This window comes from Nannobrachium achirus (assembly GCF_963921795.1).
Source record: "Nannobrachium achirus genome assembly, chromosome: 17".
Lineage (NCBI taxonomy): Eukaryota > Metazoa > Chordata > Actinopteri > Myctophiformes > Myctophidae > Nannobrachium > Nannobrachium achirus.
This window is the reverse complement of record NC_137824.1, coordinates 44,511,336-44,533,590: the sequence shown is the minus strand read 5'-3', so window position 1 is coordinate 44,533,590 and position 22,255 is coordinate 44,511,336. Positions and strand designations below refer to the sequence as shown.

The 22,255-nt window shown below is 42.5% G+C and overlaps 2 protein-coding genes across 2 annotated transcripts in view; both read right to left on the bottom strand.

The window, feature by feature from the left end:
- The window catches only part of smyd5 (SMYD family member 5), a gene marked incomplete at its 5' end in the record, with an annotated part of 30,103 nt that extends 21,310 nt beyond the window's left edge, over positions 1–8,793 (bottom strand). The window contains 6 exons of the mRNA XM_080745783.1: positions 2,272–2,376; positions 3,493–3,562; positions 4,925–5,046; positions 5,489–5,628; positions 6,674–6,782; positions 8,701–8,793. Of these exons, the coding sequence (XP_080601909.1) occupies positions 2,272–2,376; positions 3,493–3,562; positions 4,925–5,046; positions 5,489–5,628; positions 6,674–6,782; positions 8,701–8,793 (639 nt within the window). The remainder of the gene's footprint in view (positions 1–2,271; positions 2,377–3,492; positions 3,563–4,924; positions 5,047–5,488; positions 5,629–6,673; positions 6,783–8,700) is intronic.
- A 3,814-nt stretch (positions 8,794–12,607) lies between these two features.
- On the bottom strand, positions 12,608–14,134 carry LOC308301525 (general transcription factor 3C polypeptide 5-like; the record flags this gene model as incomplete). Its single annotated transcript, XM_080745539.1, has 1 exon — positions 12,608–14,134. The coding sequence occupies one exon, from the start codon at positions 14,132–14,134 to the stop codon at positions 12,608–12,610; it is 1,527 nt and encodes a 508-aa protein (XP_080601665.1).
- Between the last annotated feature and the right edge of the window lie 8,121 nt (positions 14,135–22,255).

The following is a 22,255-nucleotide window of genomic DNA, read 5'->3' as shown; positions in this document are numbered from 1 at the left end:
TAGCATTTTTATGGTGTATCTACTATCTATTCTGCATCTAGCTTGAGGCACGTCTATTCTGCATCTAGCATGAGGCAAAATGTTTAACCAGCTGTGTGTGTGTGTGTGTGTGTGTGTGTGTGTGTGTGTGTGTGTGTGTGTGTGTGTGTGCAGGCAGGCGGGTGGGCGGGTGGACAGTATCTCTGTAGCCATTAAACGAAACGGGTTTCTTACATTGATGCTCCTACAGTACATCATGCAAGCACCAGTTAAAGTTACTTTCCATCCCTCATATACTGTGTGCACAGTGCACATCCCATAACCCACACACTGCACATCATTTTGGAGCTCATATCTTTGAACGGGTAAGAGCTAGTTCTATATAATCTATATGTCATACTTGAAACCAGTGTTGATTTTGACATGCGAAAAGTTTTAGTTTGGCTTTTGTCGAGTAGTTCCATGATGTCCATGATGGCGTCGTAATGGCCGTTTTTACACTTGGTTGCATGCTGAAAACAGCCGATCTACAAGCTCACAACGCATCGCGGCACAACGTGTTGCGAGCTTGTAGATTGTGCCATTTTTACAAGGTGAATTTTCTTTGATGCTTTTGTGTGATGCTTTAGTATGATAGAGTAGGGCGTAAATTTACGAAAAAAATAAGAAAAAAGATGGACATAAGATTTCTGCCCGACAGCAACAATAAATTATATATATATACATATATATATATATATATATATATATATAAACAAAAAGAAAGGAAACATTAATAATTAATTATATCTCCCCATTAACACTTTGCAAGCCGAAATAGAATGGCTGTTGATAGATTAGCCGTGAAATTTCTATTATTGTATTATGATCTGAGACATAATATTATGTTTATAAACATGAGCCCTCCACCCCTCCTTCTTGGACCGCGCTGTTGTTTTTTCTTTTTTTTTCACTCCCCAGGTTGTTAGCTCACCGTGATTATCTGGATCTCCATTGGGATAGAGTGGCAGTTTTGGCCGAGGCATTTTCTCCCCGTGCGTTTCGCGTGCGCGATCCGTGCGCATATAATCCAAGCATATAATCCAAGAATGACGATGTTTTTGTTTTATTTTTGTTTTTTGGTTGTTGTCTTGTCTTTTTTTGTGCTTGCTTGTCTGTAATAACATATTTTCTTTATCCTATATTATGTATATTCTTTTTTAATTGTTTTGGGTGAAAATGTCAATCCTCATACCACTGTTGTATATTTGATGTTTGTACAAAAGAAGCTGCTACTCTTATTATTGTACCACTTCATTGCCTTAAATGCTTCACTTGAAAATCAAATAAACAAAGTAAAAAAAAAAAAAAAATAATAATAATAATCCAAGAATGACTGAACAGTCGATGTGACCATTTTGGCTAGCTTAGCCCTTAGCACTCCAGCTATGCTAATCATCTAAACAGTAAACAGACGGCTGCTGGGGGCCTCTAGAAGGAATGGACCTGACGTCACTTTTGCTTCATGTCAGACGAGCCATGCGCTATCGATGGACGAGTGGTGACTAGGGAAGGTTAGACGATCACCGATTTGGGGAGAAAAATAATTTATTTCGTTTTTAATGACCCAGTACGGTAAAAGACAGCGCGGCTGAGACTCCTTGCTCAGATGTCCGGTATATTCCGGTTTTAATATTAATAATACCAAATTGTATTGTGTTTTATATCATTTTTATCGTTGATTCGTCACCTTTACAAGGAGGTACAGCTTGTAAGCATCGGGCATTCGAGGCGTTCGAGGGCATTCAAACGTTTGGTTAGCGCCGACCAATTTTGTGTTGTGTTGCTCATTCCACGAATGCCAGATCCTTACAAGCTGTATCTCGTTGTAAAGGTGACAAATCAACGATAACAATGATATCAAACACAATACCATTCGGCATAATTAAAGGGGGGGAATAATGGACCGAATGTTGGCAAATTTTGCATTGAAAGCCATTTTGGCAAATAATTGGTCGGTGCTACCCAAACGTTTGGCTGTGTAGCTCATGCCTCAAATGCCCGATGCTTACAAGCTGTACCTCGTTGTAAAGGTGACGAATCAATGATAAAAATCATATAAATCACGATACAATTTTGTATTATTAAAGGGGAGATATAATTCATTATTAATATGTTTCCTTTCTATTTGTGCCGAGTTTATATATAATTGTTTTATAATCGTTCATCAATCGTAATCAAAAGTTTGAAATACCGGTCATATTGACTTAGAAGTCATAACTGCATATTCATGTGTACAACAGAAGTCCTTACTCTGAACTGCTCTCCCAGGAGTTTATGAGCCAGCTCCTCCTCCTCGTTGGCAGCACGGCTGCAGAAGTGAGAGAATAACTTCTGCCAAGGTCCTTTGCCTTGGGCCTGGGGTGGAAGGAATGGAACAATGTGAATATTAATAACAAGTGGTGTGTGAATTATGTGTGTCCTTTACACAGTTTGTATCAAAAAGGTTTAAAAAAGGACAATGAACTCAAGCCTTTTCACATCAAGGGCTATTACTTATTCAGCATTTGAGTCATGGACCACCATTTGATGAGACTTGGAATATGTTGTTGTCCTTGAATAAGATTTTGTCCACAAAATAACATTGATCAAAATGACAATTCTTCTACATTCTCTAATTGTGTAGAACATTAGCTGCTGCTATGGTTGTTAGCTAATGGGGATTAATAAATCGGCTTTGTCGGGTATAAACCTGTCCAAACGTGTTACTTTTAAGTAGCATAACTACAGTAGCTCAAAGCTCAAAAGGCGTTAATTTTATGGGAAAAGTTAAAATATCAAAATAAGCCATCAGAAGCCATCAAGCCATCAGACTTGTGAACTCTAAAAAAAGCTAAATGGTTCCGTACAAGCAGGGGTGCGCTGTGGATTATTTTTAGTTTAGGAGCGATTGCACGCATGTGCGATCGCCGGTTTAAATAACCTCTTTAATATGTAAGCCTATTTATTAACCCACAATATACTTTTGATACTGTTTGATATACAGTGTATATCAAATCAAATTGTATTCTGTATTTAATGAGGAAACATTGCTGTTGAAACATTGCTGCATAATTATGCATTTACCTCGCAGCCACCTCCGTAATTGATTTAGTTCATGAATCCATCAGCCACAGTTATCGAACTCTTGACTGCATTCTCACACTACTAGGCTATTTAGCAGGTCTCACAATGGATGGACTGACTATATGCATCGGGCGGGCGTGCGTGCAGCTTCAAAGCTAGTGGAGCGGCGCTCCACATAGCTCCACTGTCAGCCCACAACTATGATTTTATTGTATTTATTAAGTGGTGTTTTTAGTTTTTTGTATTTTAACATTCTTTTAACTAAGAGTAGTTCTAGATCATTTAAGCATTCCATGTATATGTTGAATGACAATAAAGCTATCAAACTATCATGAGAGGTTTCTGCCTGACAGCTTTGAAATGAAGAACATACAGTAAAATGAACAAATGGTTAATAGGAGTGTTTACCTGTTTGACGACGGCGACCATTCTGGCCATGAGCATTATGCTGGATGTCTCTGGAGGATAATGCATACTCCTGCACACACAGAATACATCTCGACTGAGCAAGGCCATCCGCATGGGCAAATGGGCTCTTTTGTGAAAGGAGCCCGAGTGAAAGGAGCCTCCCCACACAACCACAATGTTTCCTGTATCTAGAATTATAATATGTTTTGCTCATATTTTAACATTTCTACATTCCAGTGGAAGAAATCACAGATTGAGGCCTTTGCTTTTAGGAAATATCCAAGACCATTATGTTTTTATAGCTAGTTTTGCCATTTCAAATACATAAAACAATCCCATTCTGCCAGCGACTTTCTTCAAAACGACCAGCCGTTCTCTAGTTATGGGCTGTTCAGTGTTGAATATAGCACGTCTGATCAAAAATGCAGTGGAGGCAAGATACAGGCATTTCCCCAAATGGAATAAACAGGAAGTGAACAGTGGAGGAAATCTTGCAATCATGTGATCTCCTGAAATGGTGGCTCATATGTTAGCGAAAAGCGCCACCTAGTGTAAAGAACTGAAAACACTGTTTTGACATCTTGGCGGTGTGGGACACGGGAAAAAAAATGATGTCTTAGTTGTCATTGGCATTGACTGAGTTCATCTTAAAATAGCGAATAATGGAAAATAGACGGTCAGAGACCAGAGTGGAATTCTTTGAAAACACACTGCGTCCCGTCTCCATGTAAACACGTTCAACGGAGAAAACGACCAAACGCGTGACATCATGGCTCACGTCAGCTCACGCCACGTGCTGATGTAAAGAAACAGCCATGTGATATCAAGTAGAACGAGAGTGGTTCTCTGCATGCGTGACTGGTCTGTCACCGACACCTGGCACACTTGTGTTTTCAATCACTGTTGCGTCACAGTGTAAATGCTAGGGCTGTCACAATATGCCTATTGCCTAATCCACAAATCGATTCAACTTTCGATTCTAAGCTCACGATTTGATCCGATTCTCGCTACAATATAGGATAATAATATTCTATTTTTTTTTTTTAAACCTCCTTTTTTCAGCACTGAGAGCTATACACTATTAATTTATGCTATTGTCTTGATTTAAAAAGAAAAACACTTGTTTCTCAATAACTCACTTTTATTTGAATAATAACAAATGAGAATGTTAAAAGTTTATAAACAATTAAAACTTGGGGTTTTATGCCCTAACAACTGACATTTTCATGCACGGAAGTGAAACGCAATTCGGTAAGCGCAGAATAAAAAGTGAGAACGCAATGGCACTTTGCCGTTTTCCATTCTGATCGTTGCCGTGTAAACGTGGCCTGAGTCGACGAACATGGTGCCATATTATAATGAGTGAAAACCAATCAAGTGCATAACTTGAGTAGCGTTCCACCACTGACCAACCAGTGAAGTGGTCCCTCACCTCCAGGCGTCCTGCAGTTTGTTGACAGGGTGGTCCGGGTCGTCCTGGGAGGGTCCCAAACACAGAGCCCTGTGGTACTGGTCCAGTGCAGCTTGTCTGCACTCACTGCTGCAGTACATCACCTAGAGGCAGTGGTGGAAAAAGTAGTCTAAAGCAATGTAGAAATGCTGTTACAAGTAAACGTCCGGAATTCAAAATGTACTTGAGAGTTAAAAGTACAAAAGTATTGGTATAAAAATGTACCTAAAAAGTACCAAAAGTAAAAGTACTCATTATGCAGAACGCCCCCATTTCAACATCACTTTCTGACTGTCAGTACAGGAAGTGATGTCACGTGACATCCTTGTTATGCCCATATACGAGTCATTCTGTACCACATCACTGTGACTCACTGACATCATGTGACATCACTTCCTGTACACAATTAAATTGTTAATCACAATTATTTGAGTGACAATTAATCATCATGTAAAATGTCATAATCGTGACAGCCCTATTGGCGATGTAAATGGATGTTTTCTCATGCCAACGAGGCTCCTTTGATGTGAATAGTCACTGACTCACCTGACATTGAGGACAGGCTTGGTGCAGCTCGGGCCGTACTGAACACAGTTCAGGGTAGGGTAAGATGAGAGCTGGATTACCACTGAGTCTCCTTGCATTCTCCTCTGCCGTCTCCAAGGCCCGTAAACAGTATTCACAGGCTGGAAAGCAAACGTTCCATTTGTACAACAATGTGGTGAACATTTGACAAAATTACATTTTTGACTTAAATGAGCAGACAATAATATTACCCGAAACATATAAAGAGTTATAGCCTTAAATTACCTTTACAGGTGTGTAACTCTGAGTGTGATCAAATGGAACCCGGCCCGGGTCCATTTGGCTGGAGCCAAATTATATTATCAAACATTAATATCAAATATATCAAACAATGTACATTTTCCAAATATCAAACAATGTACATTTTCCTAAAGACAGTATTTAACCAGGAGCAATTTGACCAGGAGAAATGATAAAACACTAACCCTAACCCCCCCCCCCCCCCCCCACACCACCAAAAAAAAAAGGGAATTGTGAATTTGTCTTGAATGTTATTAAAAAATATATATATATATACACATTTTGTTGGTGTAGGAAATAACACTTTAGCCGCGACCCATAAAGAAATCGGTCCGTGACCCACAACAGGGTATTTGGGAAACAACACTTTATTGTATCAATGTTTTCAAAATGAAAGCACATCGCTGCATTAGGGTCAGGGATGGGACGATATGCGATATTTTCGTTTATCGTGATAAGAAACACTCACGAAAATCGTAACGTGGAGATTTCATTTATCGTGATAGCGTCCTCCATCATGCACTGGGATCGATTGATCACCTTGTATTTGCCGAGCTGCATATCCGGTACCACTTAAAGTCTTTTAAGTGGTACCTATAGTTAGGCCTAAATCAGAAATTAGCCTACAAAAACAAATATGTTACTACATACTGTACATGTACTGTAAGCCCCTCCCATACACTAAAATGTGTACCCGGCCTTAAACCCTCTATAATTGGTAAACGGTATTTATAATATACGTACTCGATACAAACTTTTTTTCACTCTACCAAATGTCTTTGGCAAATGTTCCGCCCCAGGATAATGGATTTTGATTAAAGCGATAACATCATTTTGTCACAATAATGGTGATATGAAATGTTCATATCGTCCCATCCCTACGCTGCATGATGATGATGACCTCACCTTTATATTTGTACAGTGCATTCCACAGGAACTGGGCAGAGACGAGAGGGCGCTCTGTGAAGATAGTGTCTCCCTTTTTGAAGGCCTTTTTAGCAAACAGACCTTTACCCTGGAAATGCAGAGTAAAACCATTCATTCATAAATATGTTAAAGTCTGGGAAAAGTAGAATAAAACCCTTCATTCTTTAAAACCATGTGTTGTAAATTATGTGACAGCATTGTCCACCTTCTTGTGGGCTAACTGGGCAGTTGTATTCATGAATCATACCAATATCAAATCTACAAGTTCACAAGTCACAATGTGACACAGTGTGAGCTTGTAGATCTGCTATTTACAGATCTTTATGTGACTATTAGAACAGTGGTGCTTAACCTTTTCAGGCAGCGACCCCCAAAATAATCAGGGCGGGGGTCCCACCCATTTAAAGGGTGGGGGTCCCCCCACCCTTTAAATGGGTGAGACCCCAACCCTGACGAGCACTTATTTCTTGCATAGGGTTGCCCCGCTGATCAATATTAAACCACGAAAGACTCTAGGAGGTGCTCTTATTGGGCCCCTCATTGATTACGGAATCCTCGTTTGGTATCGCGATGCCCCGGTTGACTTAAAGTTAAAGCTCCAAACAGCCCAGAACAAACTGATTAGGGTTGTGCTTGGTCTTCCTCCTCAGGCCCACCTCACCGCTTATCACTACATAAGCGTTGGGTGGCTTACAGTAGCCAACAGAGTACAGCAGCTTGCAATGGGCCTGGTGAACAAGATACCTACATCTCAAAGACACACATATACCTACAAACTACTTCCTAAAAGGTCAAGGATGTCCACGATCACAACACCAGAGGCAGCTCCAATAATCATGTTCAATGTAGATTTAACACTAAACAAGGCTCTATTAATTGAAAATCCCTAGCCTCCTTCAAAATTGGTCTGAAAAGTCACCTTCAGACGGCTGCTACTCGTGACTTTAATGACTAAGCCCCCCTCTGTTCTTTTTTCTTTTCTGCTTTTGTAATTGATGTCATCCTATGTAAAGTACTGTGTTCTGTCTGTCTTACAATGTTCTATGAAATACATAAGTGGTTCCTATGTAAATAAGCTTACTAAGATCTCCTTTTAGTTGACCTTGTACCAGTGATTTGCCAGGGGAATAAATCCATTTTATGCCCATATATGGAGATCCCTGATGTCCACATCTCTGATGTCCACATCACTGTGGCAACCTCGCCCTCGAGGTTGCATGTCGCCCTGAGGCGTCTTACTAGTATAGTAAACTTTTCAAAATAGCAGATCTACATGGTCACAAAGCTTCGCAACGCATTGTGAGCATGTAGATCTGCCATTTTCACAATTTCTGCCTCTAATATTTGACAATTTGGTATTAAAAAGACCTTAAAGGAGTAGTTCACCCCCAACATGACTTTCTTTCTATTGATTACTCATGCCATGGAGAGTAGAGTTCAATAATATTTTTCGTTTTTTTTTTTTCACATTCCTAAGACAAAAATTTGATTTGAGTAAATTTACCCCCATTGATTCCAGATGGGGACCCGTTTCGAAACGGCCCCCCATCCGGAACGAATGGGGGTACATTTATTGTTATCACATTTTTGTCTTAGGAATGCGACAAAAAACAAAAAATATTATTGAACTCTAGTCTCCATGGCGTGACTAATCAATTAAAAAAAAAGTCATTTTGGGGGTGAACTACTCCTTTAAATTGTCACTTTAGAGATGTGCATAGCCTACTCTCTATTAGTCTATAGACTTAAACCTTGTGTTGGAATTGTTTACTGTTGAGTGAGAAAACTATGTTGCACCAGTTGCACATTAAGTTAATCATCTGGGGACCCCCCAAAATTATTTGGGGACCGAACCCAGAGGTTGAGAACCACCGATATACTGTATTTCACTGAGACAGTGCAGCGTGGCACTGCATGTGTTCTGTTCCCACAACAAATCAACCTCACACTTTACAACAAGCGCTGGGCCGCTACTGTTTAAAAGAAAAGAGGCACGTCACATTTACCTTGATTTTGTCAATGAATCTCACTTCAGTGCAGCCGCTAACTTTGCCGGGATCCACGCAGAAGGAAAACATGTCATCCTGGGGAGCAGCCATGTTCCATCCACAACCTTTAACCTCTCCACTATGACACTGCTACTGACGTATGGAGCTCTGATGGAGCTACATGCTCAGTTGCTCACACAGGCGCGAGGGCGACCTCTAGCGGAGAGCAAATCCTCCACTATGGCAGTATTATGCACTGCGGCACACAGAGGAGAGAGGGCGATCTCTAGTGGAAAGCAAAGGAAACGCACACGTTTCTAAAGCCTGTTTGTTTGTTTGTTTGTTTGATTGATTGATTGATTGATTGATTGATTGATTGATTGATTGAAGAATGTATCAGAAGGTTGCATAGGGAAAAGTAATGACAGTACAAATCACTGGCACAAGATCAACTAAAAGAAGGAGACCCATCATCCTAAAGCTTTTCAGCTTATTTAGCCTACTAGCTGGGAGGGAATCCGTCAAAAAACATCAACTTTGGGCACTTGGTGACAAGTTTTTGATTTTTGGTGTGGTGTTAGGTATGGTTATAAGGTTTACAAAAACCATCGCAAACAAGTTGGGCTCGCCCCCTAGTGGTCTGTTTGCGATGAATCAAATATTCAATACATCAGTATATGGTTGAAATCCCAAATAATTTATAAAATAGATTTTTCAATGGATTCTGTTACTATTGGGTATGATAAACAACATACTAAAAAAGCTGGAAAAAATAACTACCGGAAAGGCACCATTTTCAAGATGGCGTCCAGGATGGCTGCCGGGAGCTGAAAATGCCTAAACTGGGTTTTAATGTGTAAAAATTCATAATAAATCTGCATATTTTATATGAATTTTTACACATTAAATAGGCATTTTTAGCTCCCGGCAGCCATCGTGGACGCCATCTTGAAAATGATGCCTTTCCGGTAGTTATTTTTTCCTAAACTTTTAGTGCGTTGTTTATCATACCCAATAGTAACAGAATCCATTGAAAAATCTCTTTTATCAATTATTTGGGGTTTCAACCATATACTGACAGATCTACTATTGTATTCATTGCAAACAGACCACTAGGGGGCGAGCCCAACTTGTTTGCGATGGTTTTTGAAAACCTACCCATACCTAACACCACACCAAAAATCTAAAACTCTTCACCAAGTGCAGATTTATTATGAATTTTTACACATTAAAACCCAGTTTATAGGCATTTTCAGCTCCCGGCAGCCATCGTGGACGCCATCTTGAAAATGGTGCCTTTCCGGTAGATGTTTTTTCCTGAATTTTTAGTATGTTGTTTATCATAACGAATAGTAACAGAATCCATTGAAAAATCTCTTTCATCAATTATTTGGGGTTTGAACCATATACTGATGTATCCAGCTAATACAGGAACCACTTTATGTATCTCATGACATTGAAAGACAGACGGATAGAACACGCTCAGTGACAAAAGGGGGGGGGGGGGGGGACGGTCATAAAAGGGGGGAAAAAGAAATAGAAGATATTTACAGTGGTAAGAGGTAAGAATGGGGTTAGTCTATTATAGTTTCGAGTAGTAGCCGACTGTAGCCTATAGGTGACTTTTCAGACCGATTTTAAATGCAGCAATTAAGATGTATTTTCAGCTCACATCCAATCGAGAGAGAGAACTCACACAGGACACAGGTTAAACTAGAACTGCACTCTGTCAAGGACCGGTGCCAACTTGCGCACAAGTAGGCCATCCAGCAGAGCACACCACGAGGGGCGCCCTGCTGGCCTCATTGGCAGAACTATGAAGAACTACCAGGAATGCTCTTATAGTTAGGGAATATTAATAAAACCTGGGAATAAATTCGTTACCAAACAATTTCTTCACCAATGTGTTTGTTAAGGTGTCTAGTAACATGTCTAACAAAGACTGAATTCAACATCCCTAGGAAAATCTTTGACAGCTAGGGTAATTTTCGGTCTCATTCACTTACTATACACTATAGGCCCTACTATAAGGCAAAGAGTTACTCCCAAAAATCTGCTTTAAGTGGGATGTGAGGGGTCTAACTAGGTGTTTTGGCTATACTGGTAAAATACCCGGTGCAGACTGGCTGCCTGTAGCACATTGTGGCCTTCATGAAATGATGTGGCAGAGGGCCCGCAGTGTGACAACACCATATAAACTGGCCATGTGTTCATCTAAGGAAGCATGGGCTCAGTGCGGGGCTCTCCCCAAGTTGGCAGAGGGAGAGCAGCACCCAGGATTACAGTTTAGGCAATTGGCAGTCCTGCGAGTTCAATGTAGTTAATTATTTAGTCGTAAGCTCTTGTTAATTTGGAAAGAAAGCACCTGTGCTTGAAATCATCGAGTGAGCAGTGGGCCGTTTTGTCTGTGATGTTAGTTATCTCCATACATGGAGTTGTGTGCTCATACGGACACTCATAAAGACATAGGGACCTACACACAAAGCCAGGCGTAGGAGGGGTTAGCACCGCTCAAAAATGAATACAGTAATACACTTGTAAATGGTAAATACCAATAGATTACCAACATAATAACATAGGTGTCAATTGGGTATGGCAGGGGTATGCAGCTGCCATACCCTGGGTCCAGGGGGGGGGGGGGGGGGGATAAAAGTTACTTTTAAATATAAATCCATGAATGTCTCTTTGTCTATCTGTTCTGGTTATCTTGTTAAATTACAGTACAATAACTACACATGCAAAATGTAACAAAATGGTCACTTTAACAAGGTATTATAATTATATTCTCCACACGTGTATTCTCCCCATCTTGACAAAATGGTATATTCCCAGGTTCCGCAGGTCAGCTGCACAGGTGCAATGCATTATTATTGTTAATTGTGGCACGTTTACTAACATGCCAAGTTTAGCTGCACTTGAACAACCAGGCTGCAATATCCAGCCCAAGAAACCTTAGAAACAGGAGGAAAAAATAAATGTACCTAACCTATTCAAATGAATGTATCATGCCTGTTGCTAAGGTATGGCAACATGACTGGTGTCTTGCACGCGCGTGACACCAGTCATGTTGCCATACCTTAGCTTTTTCTGAACTGTTAATAGGTTTTTGCCAGCAAAGTGAACCTACTTAAACTTTGGGCAAAAGCCCAAAGTTTAAGTAGGTTCCGTTTAGTTTAAGTAGGCTCCGTTTAGGGCAAAAGCCCTAAACGGAGCATCACATCTGGCCAGTGATGTATATCGGACCAGTTACCCATATATGGAGACCCCTGGTACCATAGGCGCCAGTTACATGGAGCGGGGGGGGGGGGGGGGGGGGGGGGGGGCAATTGCTCCCCCAATCATCAGCGTCCCTGCTGTTGTTGTGTGGTTACAGGAGTAATTAAGTAAAATTCGGAAGAAGTTTCGCAGCGAATATGGTTAACCTAACGGCAACTTTTGGAATTTGGACGGCTCAGATGGAAGAGGAAGAGGAATTGAGATAGCAGGAATGGAGCAATGGGTGAGTCAATGTGAAGCCCCAAAGCCACCCGAAATAATATTGTGAAAGGAAAAATATGGTTTGATAAAGGAAACCCACTCCCACTTTAGCCGACTTTATACCAGAAAATATTGATTTTAGCCGACTTTATAACCGGAATTTCCGGTTATAATTTCCGGTCCGGAAATACACGATTTTTCGCGGCGCCACGCCCAAATATGTGCTCCCCCTATTGAGGACAAGTCAGGCACCAGTGCCTGGTACCCATAGATATTCACTGATATGGGCTTAATATTGATGACATCACAGGGATCTCCATATCTCCATATATGGGCATAAAAGGGATTTGGTTCCCCTGCCATCACAGGGATCTCCATATATGGAGATTCCTGTGATGCCAGGGGAAAAACATATAGATAGCTTTGTCTGTTGTGTTTTAGATCTTCTTTACATGTATTCCAACATGTCTGTCTCCATCTCATTTTCACTTTCTTCTGATGGCTGGAATTCATCATATTCATCTTCCTCCTCACCAGGCTGCTCGCCTCCACGTATGCGCCTCAGTGGCGCGGCTGGCGACGGTCCCTGGGTTCGGACGAGCTTCTCAATGGCGGCTGATATGATATCTCTCAGTTTGTCTGTGGTGCGAGGTAGGCACCAGCCCTCCCTCTCGTCACAGTCCCTCTCCTTCCCGTTGCTCTGCTTGATAACGTCCCTGATGCTTTCCAAATCCAGGTCGCACAGCTGGTAAAACATCTGTCGGTGAGGAGGCAACACACCCTCTCTGAAAATGTAGATGGAATCCTTCTGTTGGTACTTGTTGCCCCGCGCCTGGCACTGGCGGCTGGCACCGGGACCATCCTGGCGCGGAATGTCCATCACGCTAGCCGGTTGAGGAAGGGTCTTGTTGAACGTGTTGGGCAGAGTGTAGACAAGCGTGCTCCTCTTGGTTTTCACCGGTATGTCACTCGAATGATATCCATGTTTGGGGCTGTAGCGGATCCTGAAGTCAAGTAATTGGTATCTTTTGGATTCGGGGCTCTTTCTGGGGTCGTATCCCAGCCTCACCCACAGAGTCCTCCAGGGTCCTGTCACCATGTAGTAGGCGCATACAGGCAGGAGCATTTTCATCTTCTCAGGGTGAACGTCTAAGTTGGCCGTGAGCGCATTCCTGGACCAGATGGGACGGTCCTCAAACATCTTCCTCAGCCGCTCCTCCGCATGTTTGTCACTGTCTTTCTGACACAGCCGTTCCCAGCTGACCCGCGCAGCCTCCGTGCACACGGAGGGCACGGTCTGGTCGGCGAAAGAGACAAAGATGGCGTTGTGGGGCCGGCGGGCTCGGTTCAGACCGACAAGGTTCTCCCTGGTGACGGGCACGTGGCTGTGGTGGATGTCAGGACGGTAGGAGTAATCGATGGGGTTGTCCACGCGTGAGAAGACGGGCGGGGGGAGGAAGACGGGCGTCGGCTGCTCAAAGAATTCCTGATTCTCTGATTTGCGCATGACAATTTTGTCATACAGAGATGTGTGCTCTCCATCTTCCGAATGCACAGCAAGACACTGAAAGTCAGCCATTCCTTGGAATTTGTACGTAGTTCCAATGACCCCCAGTATGTCCATCTGGACGCGACTGTCCGCAGGGTCCTTTTTGCGTGTTCGTCTCCGCACTCTGAGTAACAGGTTGCTTGACGGGAATCGGTTCCCGCACAGAGTGTGACAGAACGGGTCCTGAGGTCGATAGCGCATCTCAAGTCGCCTGCTGGGGTCACCGTATGTCTTTGACAGGCCTTGTTCCCCTCCAATAGTTTCCAGCATTCTGTCCACATTGGAGACGACAGCTGGATACTGGACACAGACCAGGTTACTGTCCGCAACGTCCACAGTGGATGAACCAGGGACAGGGACGTGGCTGTCGGTCAGTGTCAGTTCTTTCAGTGTGAACTTGGCCTTGGAATCCCTGTAATGTGCCATTGTGATCATACAGGTGTATTAACACTTTACGAAACTTCAAATGAATCACGAATGGTAATTTTAACGCAACAGCATGCCGTTGAGGCCAAATAGAACATGTAATAGCATACCAAGGACCCAATTCACCACCAAATGTGAGTTTTGACACGACTGATCAATATGTATTTCCCCCTGCATGCCCAAATCAATGGAATCTCCATATTTGGGCAAGAGTGATATCATATTAATGATGCCGTGATGTAATAACAACTTTGACAAACTGTACACCTAGTTAACTTCCATAGCTACATATTACACAGGGAAGCCACCCCAATATTCAATACCGTTCATATCTACAAGGAGGATAAGTCGTGTTGTTTACCCTGTGTTTGTGACTTAACTATACATAGAGAAAGGACATAGCCATATATAGACACTAGATATGATTAGCTATATAAATATACAAATCTCTGAAATATCACTACACCAACATAATTTGAATGTAGATTGGTTTACCAAGTGTATGGTCTACCTGATACTATGGAGACCTACCAAGACCATATTTTAGATTCTGCCTCTAAGGACAGTTTCATGGGGAGTTACTATGATCTGCCCGACAGGACAACGTTGAACCAACAAAGGCCCAGTCTGCGGCTGTCCCGAGCCTTGTCTGATCTTGACAGCAAAGCCGTCATTGAGGCAGTGATGAAACTTCAGGAGAAGATCACACGCAACCAAGCTCCCGCGTCAGAGACGGACAACTCTAACATGAAAGCGCTGGGCTCTCAGCTGCAATCTGCGTTGGAACGCTGTCAGGTCCTCGAGAAGAAATTGTACTACATGGAGAAGGCCGAGAAAGACAAGAAGACAAACATAGACACCCTGGAGAAGAAACTTGCGGCGTCAGAGCACGAGTGCAAGCTCCTGCAGGGGAACGTCGACGAGCTCCAGAAGGAGTTGAACCTCATCCTTAACCTGCGCCTGTGTCCGTCAGGCGCTGAGGAGATCTCACCCAAGAAGAAGAAACCGACAACCTCCAGGATATCCGGCACTGTCAGACGTAAAGAACCACAATCATCACCAGGTTATGCCAAGGAGAACCAAATTCCCTTTATTATCGGAACATCAACAGGCCCGAGCCATTCAGTCTACGCCAACGTGCAGAGCATTCGCCATCTGATGAAGCAACACCAGCCCTGCGGGGCCAAGAAAAGCCTGCACAGGACCCTGTGCGCGTCCACTGCCACACCCCACAGAACAGCCCCTGACACTGAGCGAGCGGGTCGATCCCTGGGCCTTCTGTCTGACCTGCTCTTGTCCCTGCAAGACGAGCTACAGCAGATGCACTTCAAGCACCAGGAGCTGGTGAGTCAGATAGACATGACCCAAGAATGCAAGCACAGAGAGGACCTGAGGAGAGATCTGGAAGCTTTGGTCCAGAGGATGGAGGTGAAGTCAGGCCAGATCGATAACCTCCGCAAACACCAGGAGGTGGCACAAAGTTTGACACAGAAGACACAAAACGCCCAGATAGATAACCTCCGCCACCACCAGAAGACCCAAAACGCACAAGCGGACGTATACTGTGACTGCAGAGTGTGGGGCGCTCCTTCTCGGGGTGCCAAGAAGAGACCACCTGTCAACACGCAGCTTCTCAAAGACACTCAAAAGGTCCACGGCAGGCTGAAAAAAGACGACCTTTCCTGGGGGTCTTAAGAGCTTTTGAAGGACCCCTATTATTATATGCAGGCTTTTATCCCATGATTGAAGCTCCAAATGTCTTATATACCTCACATCAGAGTGTTGCACGCCGCGAGTCCAATTTTGACAACCCTCGCTCGCACCGCCCCTAAATAATCAGATCCTTAAACCGACCGTGATTATATCAAAATCCAAACCAGACCCGCACGTCAAGAAATGTAACAGTTTCCCGCCCAATATGATTACGTGCAGTAAATAGCCCACAGCCAGTTTATTTTTTACTTGCATCGTTAACTTGGTCTTGAACCAAACCAAACTTCTCCCAAACGTCTGTCTTGGCCCTTGACGAATTATTATCCACTATTTTGTATTCACCGCTCACTATATTTCGCTTTATTTCATCCATGGTGTTTCCGTATGTGTGTGTCTGTGTTTGTTTATATGCATGGTTGTGTGTTGTTGCGTCCTGATGCTCAGCGTGTGTGCTGTGTGAAGTGTTTAGTCTCGTTCTGCCAGTCCCCACAAACGTATAAAAGTACATTTTTCACACGTTTTCACACGTCAAACGGGGATACCTGACGTGTAGATGTGTTTGACGGGATACGCGGCCCATTGGAGGAATCTGCATGACATCTTGGTTCCTTTTCTCTCTCACTTAACGATAAAGGGCTTCTTGGAACAGGCAACTGTCCTTATAATGTTTATGAATAAGGACATAGTTTTGGGGGTTCAACTGGGGGATTGCATAGTTTAGCTTATACAAAATAATTAGGACAGGAAATTATGTATTATTTGAAAGCCTGCATGTGAACACCTTGGCATCCTTTTCTCACTGGTAGGTATGGTGGTCTGAACATCATGACCTGTCTTGGCTAAACAAGGATGTTCATTCATTGTTCATGTTGTATGTGTCATAAAGCACATACTGTACCATACAATCACACTCATAACAATTAAATTAAATATGCCTTTAATGCATGTGTTGTTTATTTTATTTTCATTATAATAGTAGTATTATTTATATTTTTGGTAGCAGAAACAAACGTTTTTTTGTTTAGTTTTTTTTAGAGGCCAGGTGTGTCTCAGCATTCAACATGTCAGATGGTGCAGTAGGCAACCACATACAGTAGGTTGCCTACTGTATGCTTAGAAACGCCCTGACCCCATTCCAAACTTAAATAGCTGTTTTGCTTGTGGACTGTTTTATATATATCCTATAATAGATTTGCCTTATTCAGCTCTCAATGTTAATGGGTGCAAAATTCAGTGTAGTGGCCTGAACATAAACGTTTCTAAATATACTAATTAGATTTTTTCACATCGTCGTCAATAGGATTAAGTTTGTGCGTGTCAGAGTGACCTAAATATCATATGTGCCCATATTTGGAGATCTATGTATCTGTCAGTCCATGTCCCTTTCATGGGCATATTCATTGGATCAGTGGTTCTACTAAAAAAGGTTGTTTCGTAGAACTGTACATTGTGCAAGTACAATAACAGCAAGGGAAGCAGCTACACAGGCAAAAATCTGAGCTATCCGTGTGCAAAAGTTGGAGTCTTTTGCACACGTCTTTTGACATTGTGTGCTCAGCGATGTTTTTTATGTGGTCCCTTGGACAGACAGCAGTAAAACCTGACATTGTGTCCGTGATGTCCACCATATATTTGTAGATTTTACCATAAAACAGCCATTTATGTGAAATTCTGTGTGTGTCAGTGTCCGTCCTTGCCCATTTTATGCCCACATATATTACGCCCGCTGGGCTTATGCATTGATTCTTATTACTATAGTCTCCTTGTATTCTATGAAATGAGTCTGACATGTGTTTCCTCTGTTTATAGATCGGTTGGTGGAGGTTGCCATGCCTGGCCTGGGATGGGCGTCTGGTTGGTGATCCACCCAGGGATCCTGACAACGCCCACCAACACTGATTGCCTGATTGAGAGCAGCAGTATAAAAGCTTCAGTGTTGGCTTGACTTCAGGGAAGGAAGCAGCATGGTGCTACTGCACACAGACGGCTACCCTGTCTTCCTCTCCCCGCCGACTCTTTTGTATTATGTTTAGTTAATCCCCTTCGGAAAGGGATCCGTTCGCTTTGGTTTGAGTTATGCTTTCGTTCTCTGGTAATGGCCTATCTTGATGTGTGGCATCTTTAATTGTGCCTTTGTGTCCTAAACCCTAACATGTAATGATATAATGATATTGACCATCTGACATTTGTCATTAATATTTATTATTGTAAATACTGTGAAACATCATTGAGAACTTTGATAACTTTTCTGAAAATGGTAGGACCATCATGGCTATTTTGTAAATAATCATTGTAGTCTTTTGATAAATTGGTGTCCTTTCAACGCATGTTGGCACTCATCAGGTGGCACTTGTTGTTGGTGTCGTCACCAAGAATGCTGCTCCCTCATTGGCTAAAGGCCCTGCCTTTGTACTGTCGGACGGAAACAAGACAGCAAGGAAACCGATGGAAGCAGTGAACTCAGTACTTAGACTTATAGACTGCACTCTGTCGAGGTGCCAACTTGCATCGTGTGCACTCGTGGTGTGCAAGTATTTTGATCGGTGCTAGATATGTGGGTATGTGACGACACTTGTTGGTTGGTGGTGACGTCTCGGTGACCTCACTAGGGTGAGGTTTATTTATATGAAGGTCACACTTTGTTGGTGGTGATGTCATGGAAAACGCTGCTCCTTCATTGGCTAAAGGCCCAGCTGTTGGCCAGAAACAGACAGTATACTTGCGCACTCCGCTGGCGCAAATAAATAGCAATAAACACAAAGACTAACACACCACATATAAATATAAAAATCACACTAGTGTGAAGTGAGCGGTGCTATTTAAGCGTTCCTTTCATCAAGCGTCCCGCTGGCCAATCACAGTGCGTCCTGCCAAAAAGTAAAGGTAGTCCCACGCTCCCAGACTATGGTTTCCTATCCCAGGGTACATAAAACGTGCACCAGGGCATGAAACAACCGCTTAAATCGTTAGTTTTGTAATGTTTTCCCATTCAACCGGAACTTTTGCAAATCGCGTTAGGAAACATTCTGGCCACGCGAGACTACGCCGGGGCTTTTCCAGGGAAAACATTACAAAACTAACGATTTAAGCGGTTGTTTCATGCCCTGGTGCATGTTTTATATATGTTTATATACCCTGGGATACCTTTTATAGGACCTCATCTCGTTCTATATGGGGCTAGGACGTGCAGAGAATCGGAAATAGCCGTCTTGGAGGTCGACTATTTTCGATGCTTGATTTTTTACAGAGAGAGAGTTTGGACACGGCAGTTCTCTTGAATGCTGGTAATTCTATAATATGATGTCACCATAGATTCCGTTAGCCGGATTTACCGGCCATTGACCGGTTAAATGTTTGACTGGCCGGTAATTATAAAGTCCACCGGCCACCGTGCCCGGCTGGGAAAATGCCTCTTAGGCTATTTTATCATTTAATCTTATTATTCACATAATTATTTGTCTAAGATAATAAAGCTACAACCATTAAAACTTATCATAATTTTAAATTATGTATCATGTTCTGTGAGTCTGACGACAGCGGAGCTCACCGCCGCTGCTGCTGCTTCATGCTGCACTGTGCGCATTAGATCAGTCTATATTCGTCATACGATGGTTACGCGCATTGAAAATATCAGAGCTTCAAACTCACGACACATCGCAACGCGCTGCGCTGTGAGCTTGTATGTCTGCTATTTTAGATACGCACACGGCCATACGGAGAAGCACAAATCAAGTTTCACAGCTGACAGTTCCAGCAGCTTGTTCAATCAGCGCTATAGGCCTACAGCGTGGGTTTAGTGTTATGATCCGAACAGAACTGGTGTTCTTCCGAGGTAATCTGGACCAAGCTGGACCCAGTAGACGATAATAAAAAAGGGACCCAAACTCTGTGGAATCACATGGATATTATACAAGCACGCACATGACTTTCTGATCGCATGGATGTGATGCCATTGTGTTGGTCAAAGCAACAGAGGCAAGTCAACCTTCCTTGCGCCATCATAACATAACATTAACAAAACAAAACAAAGGTTGTACGTTTGCATATTAAGGTTTAATGAGACGTAAAGCCAAAATCATATACTATTAACTTAATTAATCTGTAGGCCACTGAGTGGCAGGGCGCGCAAACGATTCGCTTGAGTTGCGCCCACTTTAACCTATTCACTTCTTTTTTGCCAAGCAATACCTCTACATAAGTAGATAGTTAGGCTATTATTTCGTTAACTCAGGAACAGATTGCAATTGCATCTGTGATAAAGAGGAAAAAAGCCCAACGCTAACATAAAATGGTGTAATTATCAGTTGGGTGCACATTGCACATACAGTATCTCATCTGCAAACACGTATGTGACGTTCATTATAAAATGGCCGATAAATTAATTGATTGGCCTGTAAAATATAATCCTGCCGGCCAAGGTGGCCGGCCCCAAAAATGCCTAGCGGAAACCCATCATGTCACATGAAACTTCACACCAATCATGATGGGATTGGACGATTGGCCCACTTGTCTGGTTGGCCGAAATGTCATGTGAAGCTCACCAATCCTCAAACGTATGGGACATATGCCCATTTATGGCCATCTGATTGGCTACGGTCATAGACGGCCCCTCTCGTGGCCCTTACATGCCTCGATATCATGACGTCACCCATTTCCCCTCTCTGATTGGCTATGGGTATAAACACAGACACGCACACATAGATCTGGCTAATTGTGGGCTCGTCTGAAAGACGAGACCATTAGGTCAAGTTTATTCTCCTAAAAGAAAAACAGTACAAAGGCGAGAGAACAACACCCTCATGACATTTTTGGGCTCGCTGAAAGGCGAGATCAGTACACCAAAACTCTATACTCTATACATGTTTATTCTCCTAAAAACCGACAGTACAAAAGCAGGGCCCTTAGACAATGAGAAGCAGAGTGCTTGGTGACATCAGTCACGAGACCAGTATGTTATGTTAAATAACAACAACAACACTCACATGAAATCTTTGGGCTCGCTAAAAGGCGAGACCATTATGTTCTCTCAAATCTTTATAGACCAAGTTTATTCTAGACTACGCCGAAAGCGTATGTTCTCCCGAATCTTTATATACTCAGGTTATTCCCCTCAAAACAGTACAAAGGCAGGGCCTTTAGCCAATGAGGGACCAGCGAGCCCACACTGTTTCGTAAGAACAGTATTTCTAGTTTATAGATAGATATTGTGATGTCAAGGGAAGCACGACCAAAAGCGTCACTTTTCTGTTGTGCTCAACCCAGATAACATTACTCAGAAAGTTTACAAAACACAGGTTTACTTTGCTGGGGAAAAAAAATATCGACCGAATACAATAAATAGTGTGTTGCCTAACCACACCAATAACTTGAGTTCTGGCTATTTAAAGCACAGCCAATAGGAACACAGAACTACAGCAATTACAGCTCATCCCTAACGTAGTCTGAGTCCACACATCAAAATTCAAGAATACAACGTGCTCCAGAACAATGGGCTCATTTCCCCAAAGACTCTCATTATAATGAAAAATGCAGTCTGGCTAACCATCATCAAATAAAAGGAAACGCCCTCTTTGTTTGTTCCTCTTCATTTGATAGCTATCAGAGTCTGTCTTGAGAGATTATAATGAATGATAATGAATCACGTATGCTGTGTACTAACCTCTGACATGTCTTAAAGTAAGTATATCGACATTTCTAGCACATAGATTGTGGAAGTCAAGTCAAGTAAGTGTATTTATATAGAGAGACTTTAAAAGAGACTTTGTCCCAATGTGTTTTTACTGGTTGAAAAATAGTTGACCCAAAGTGCTTTCCAGAGACAAAAAACAAGTAAACCTTATATTAGTCTATTTGCAAAGCAACAATACAGGCAAAAAACTAAAAAAAACAACACCAAAACATAACCTCAAACTATGTTAAAAGCAAGGTTAGAAAGGTGGGTCTTCAATTTGGATTTGAAAATGTCGATGGTGTGGCTTACCTTAATGTGGAGCGGGAGATTATAGGTGCGGCTACGGCTCACATTTTATCGTAGTAGTATATCTCAAAGTAGTACATTATGTACAGTAGGAAATGTACACAATCTACACATCCCTCCTCAGCTCAAGCCCATGCAGTAATATTGGTAAGACAGAATTAAAGTCAAGAGATACCATCCACAGTGATTGGTTCATGAGGTGTTGAGTTTATGCACATCACTTGGATTTTGGAGATGTTCATGTTCAGACCGATCTGTTTGAGAAAATCTGTCTGTCCTATCTGTCTTCTCTTGCAGGTGGGTGTGATTGGTGGGGAAAAAAACAGCAAGCTCACTGGTATAATCGAGATCATCTAGCAGGGTGAAGAGAGTCCACTGGAGGCCTCTGGTCTTGTCTGAGATGGTCTTTCGCATGGTCCACAAGTCCAGTC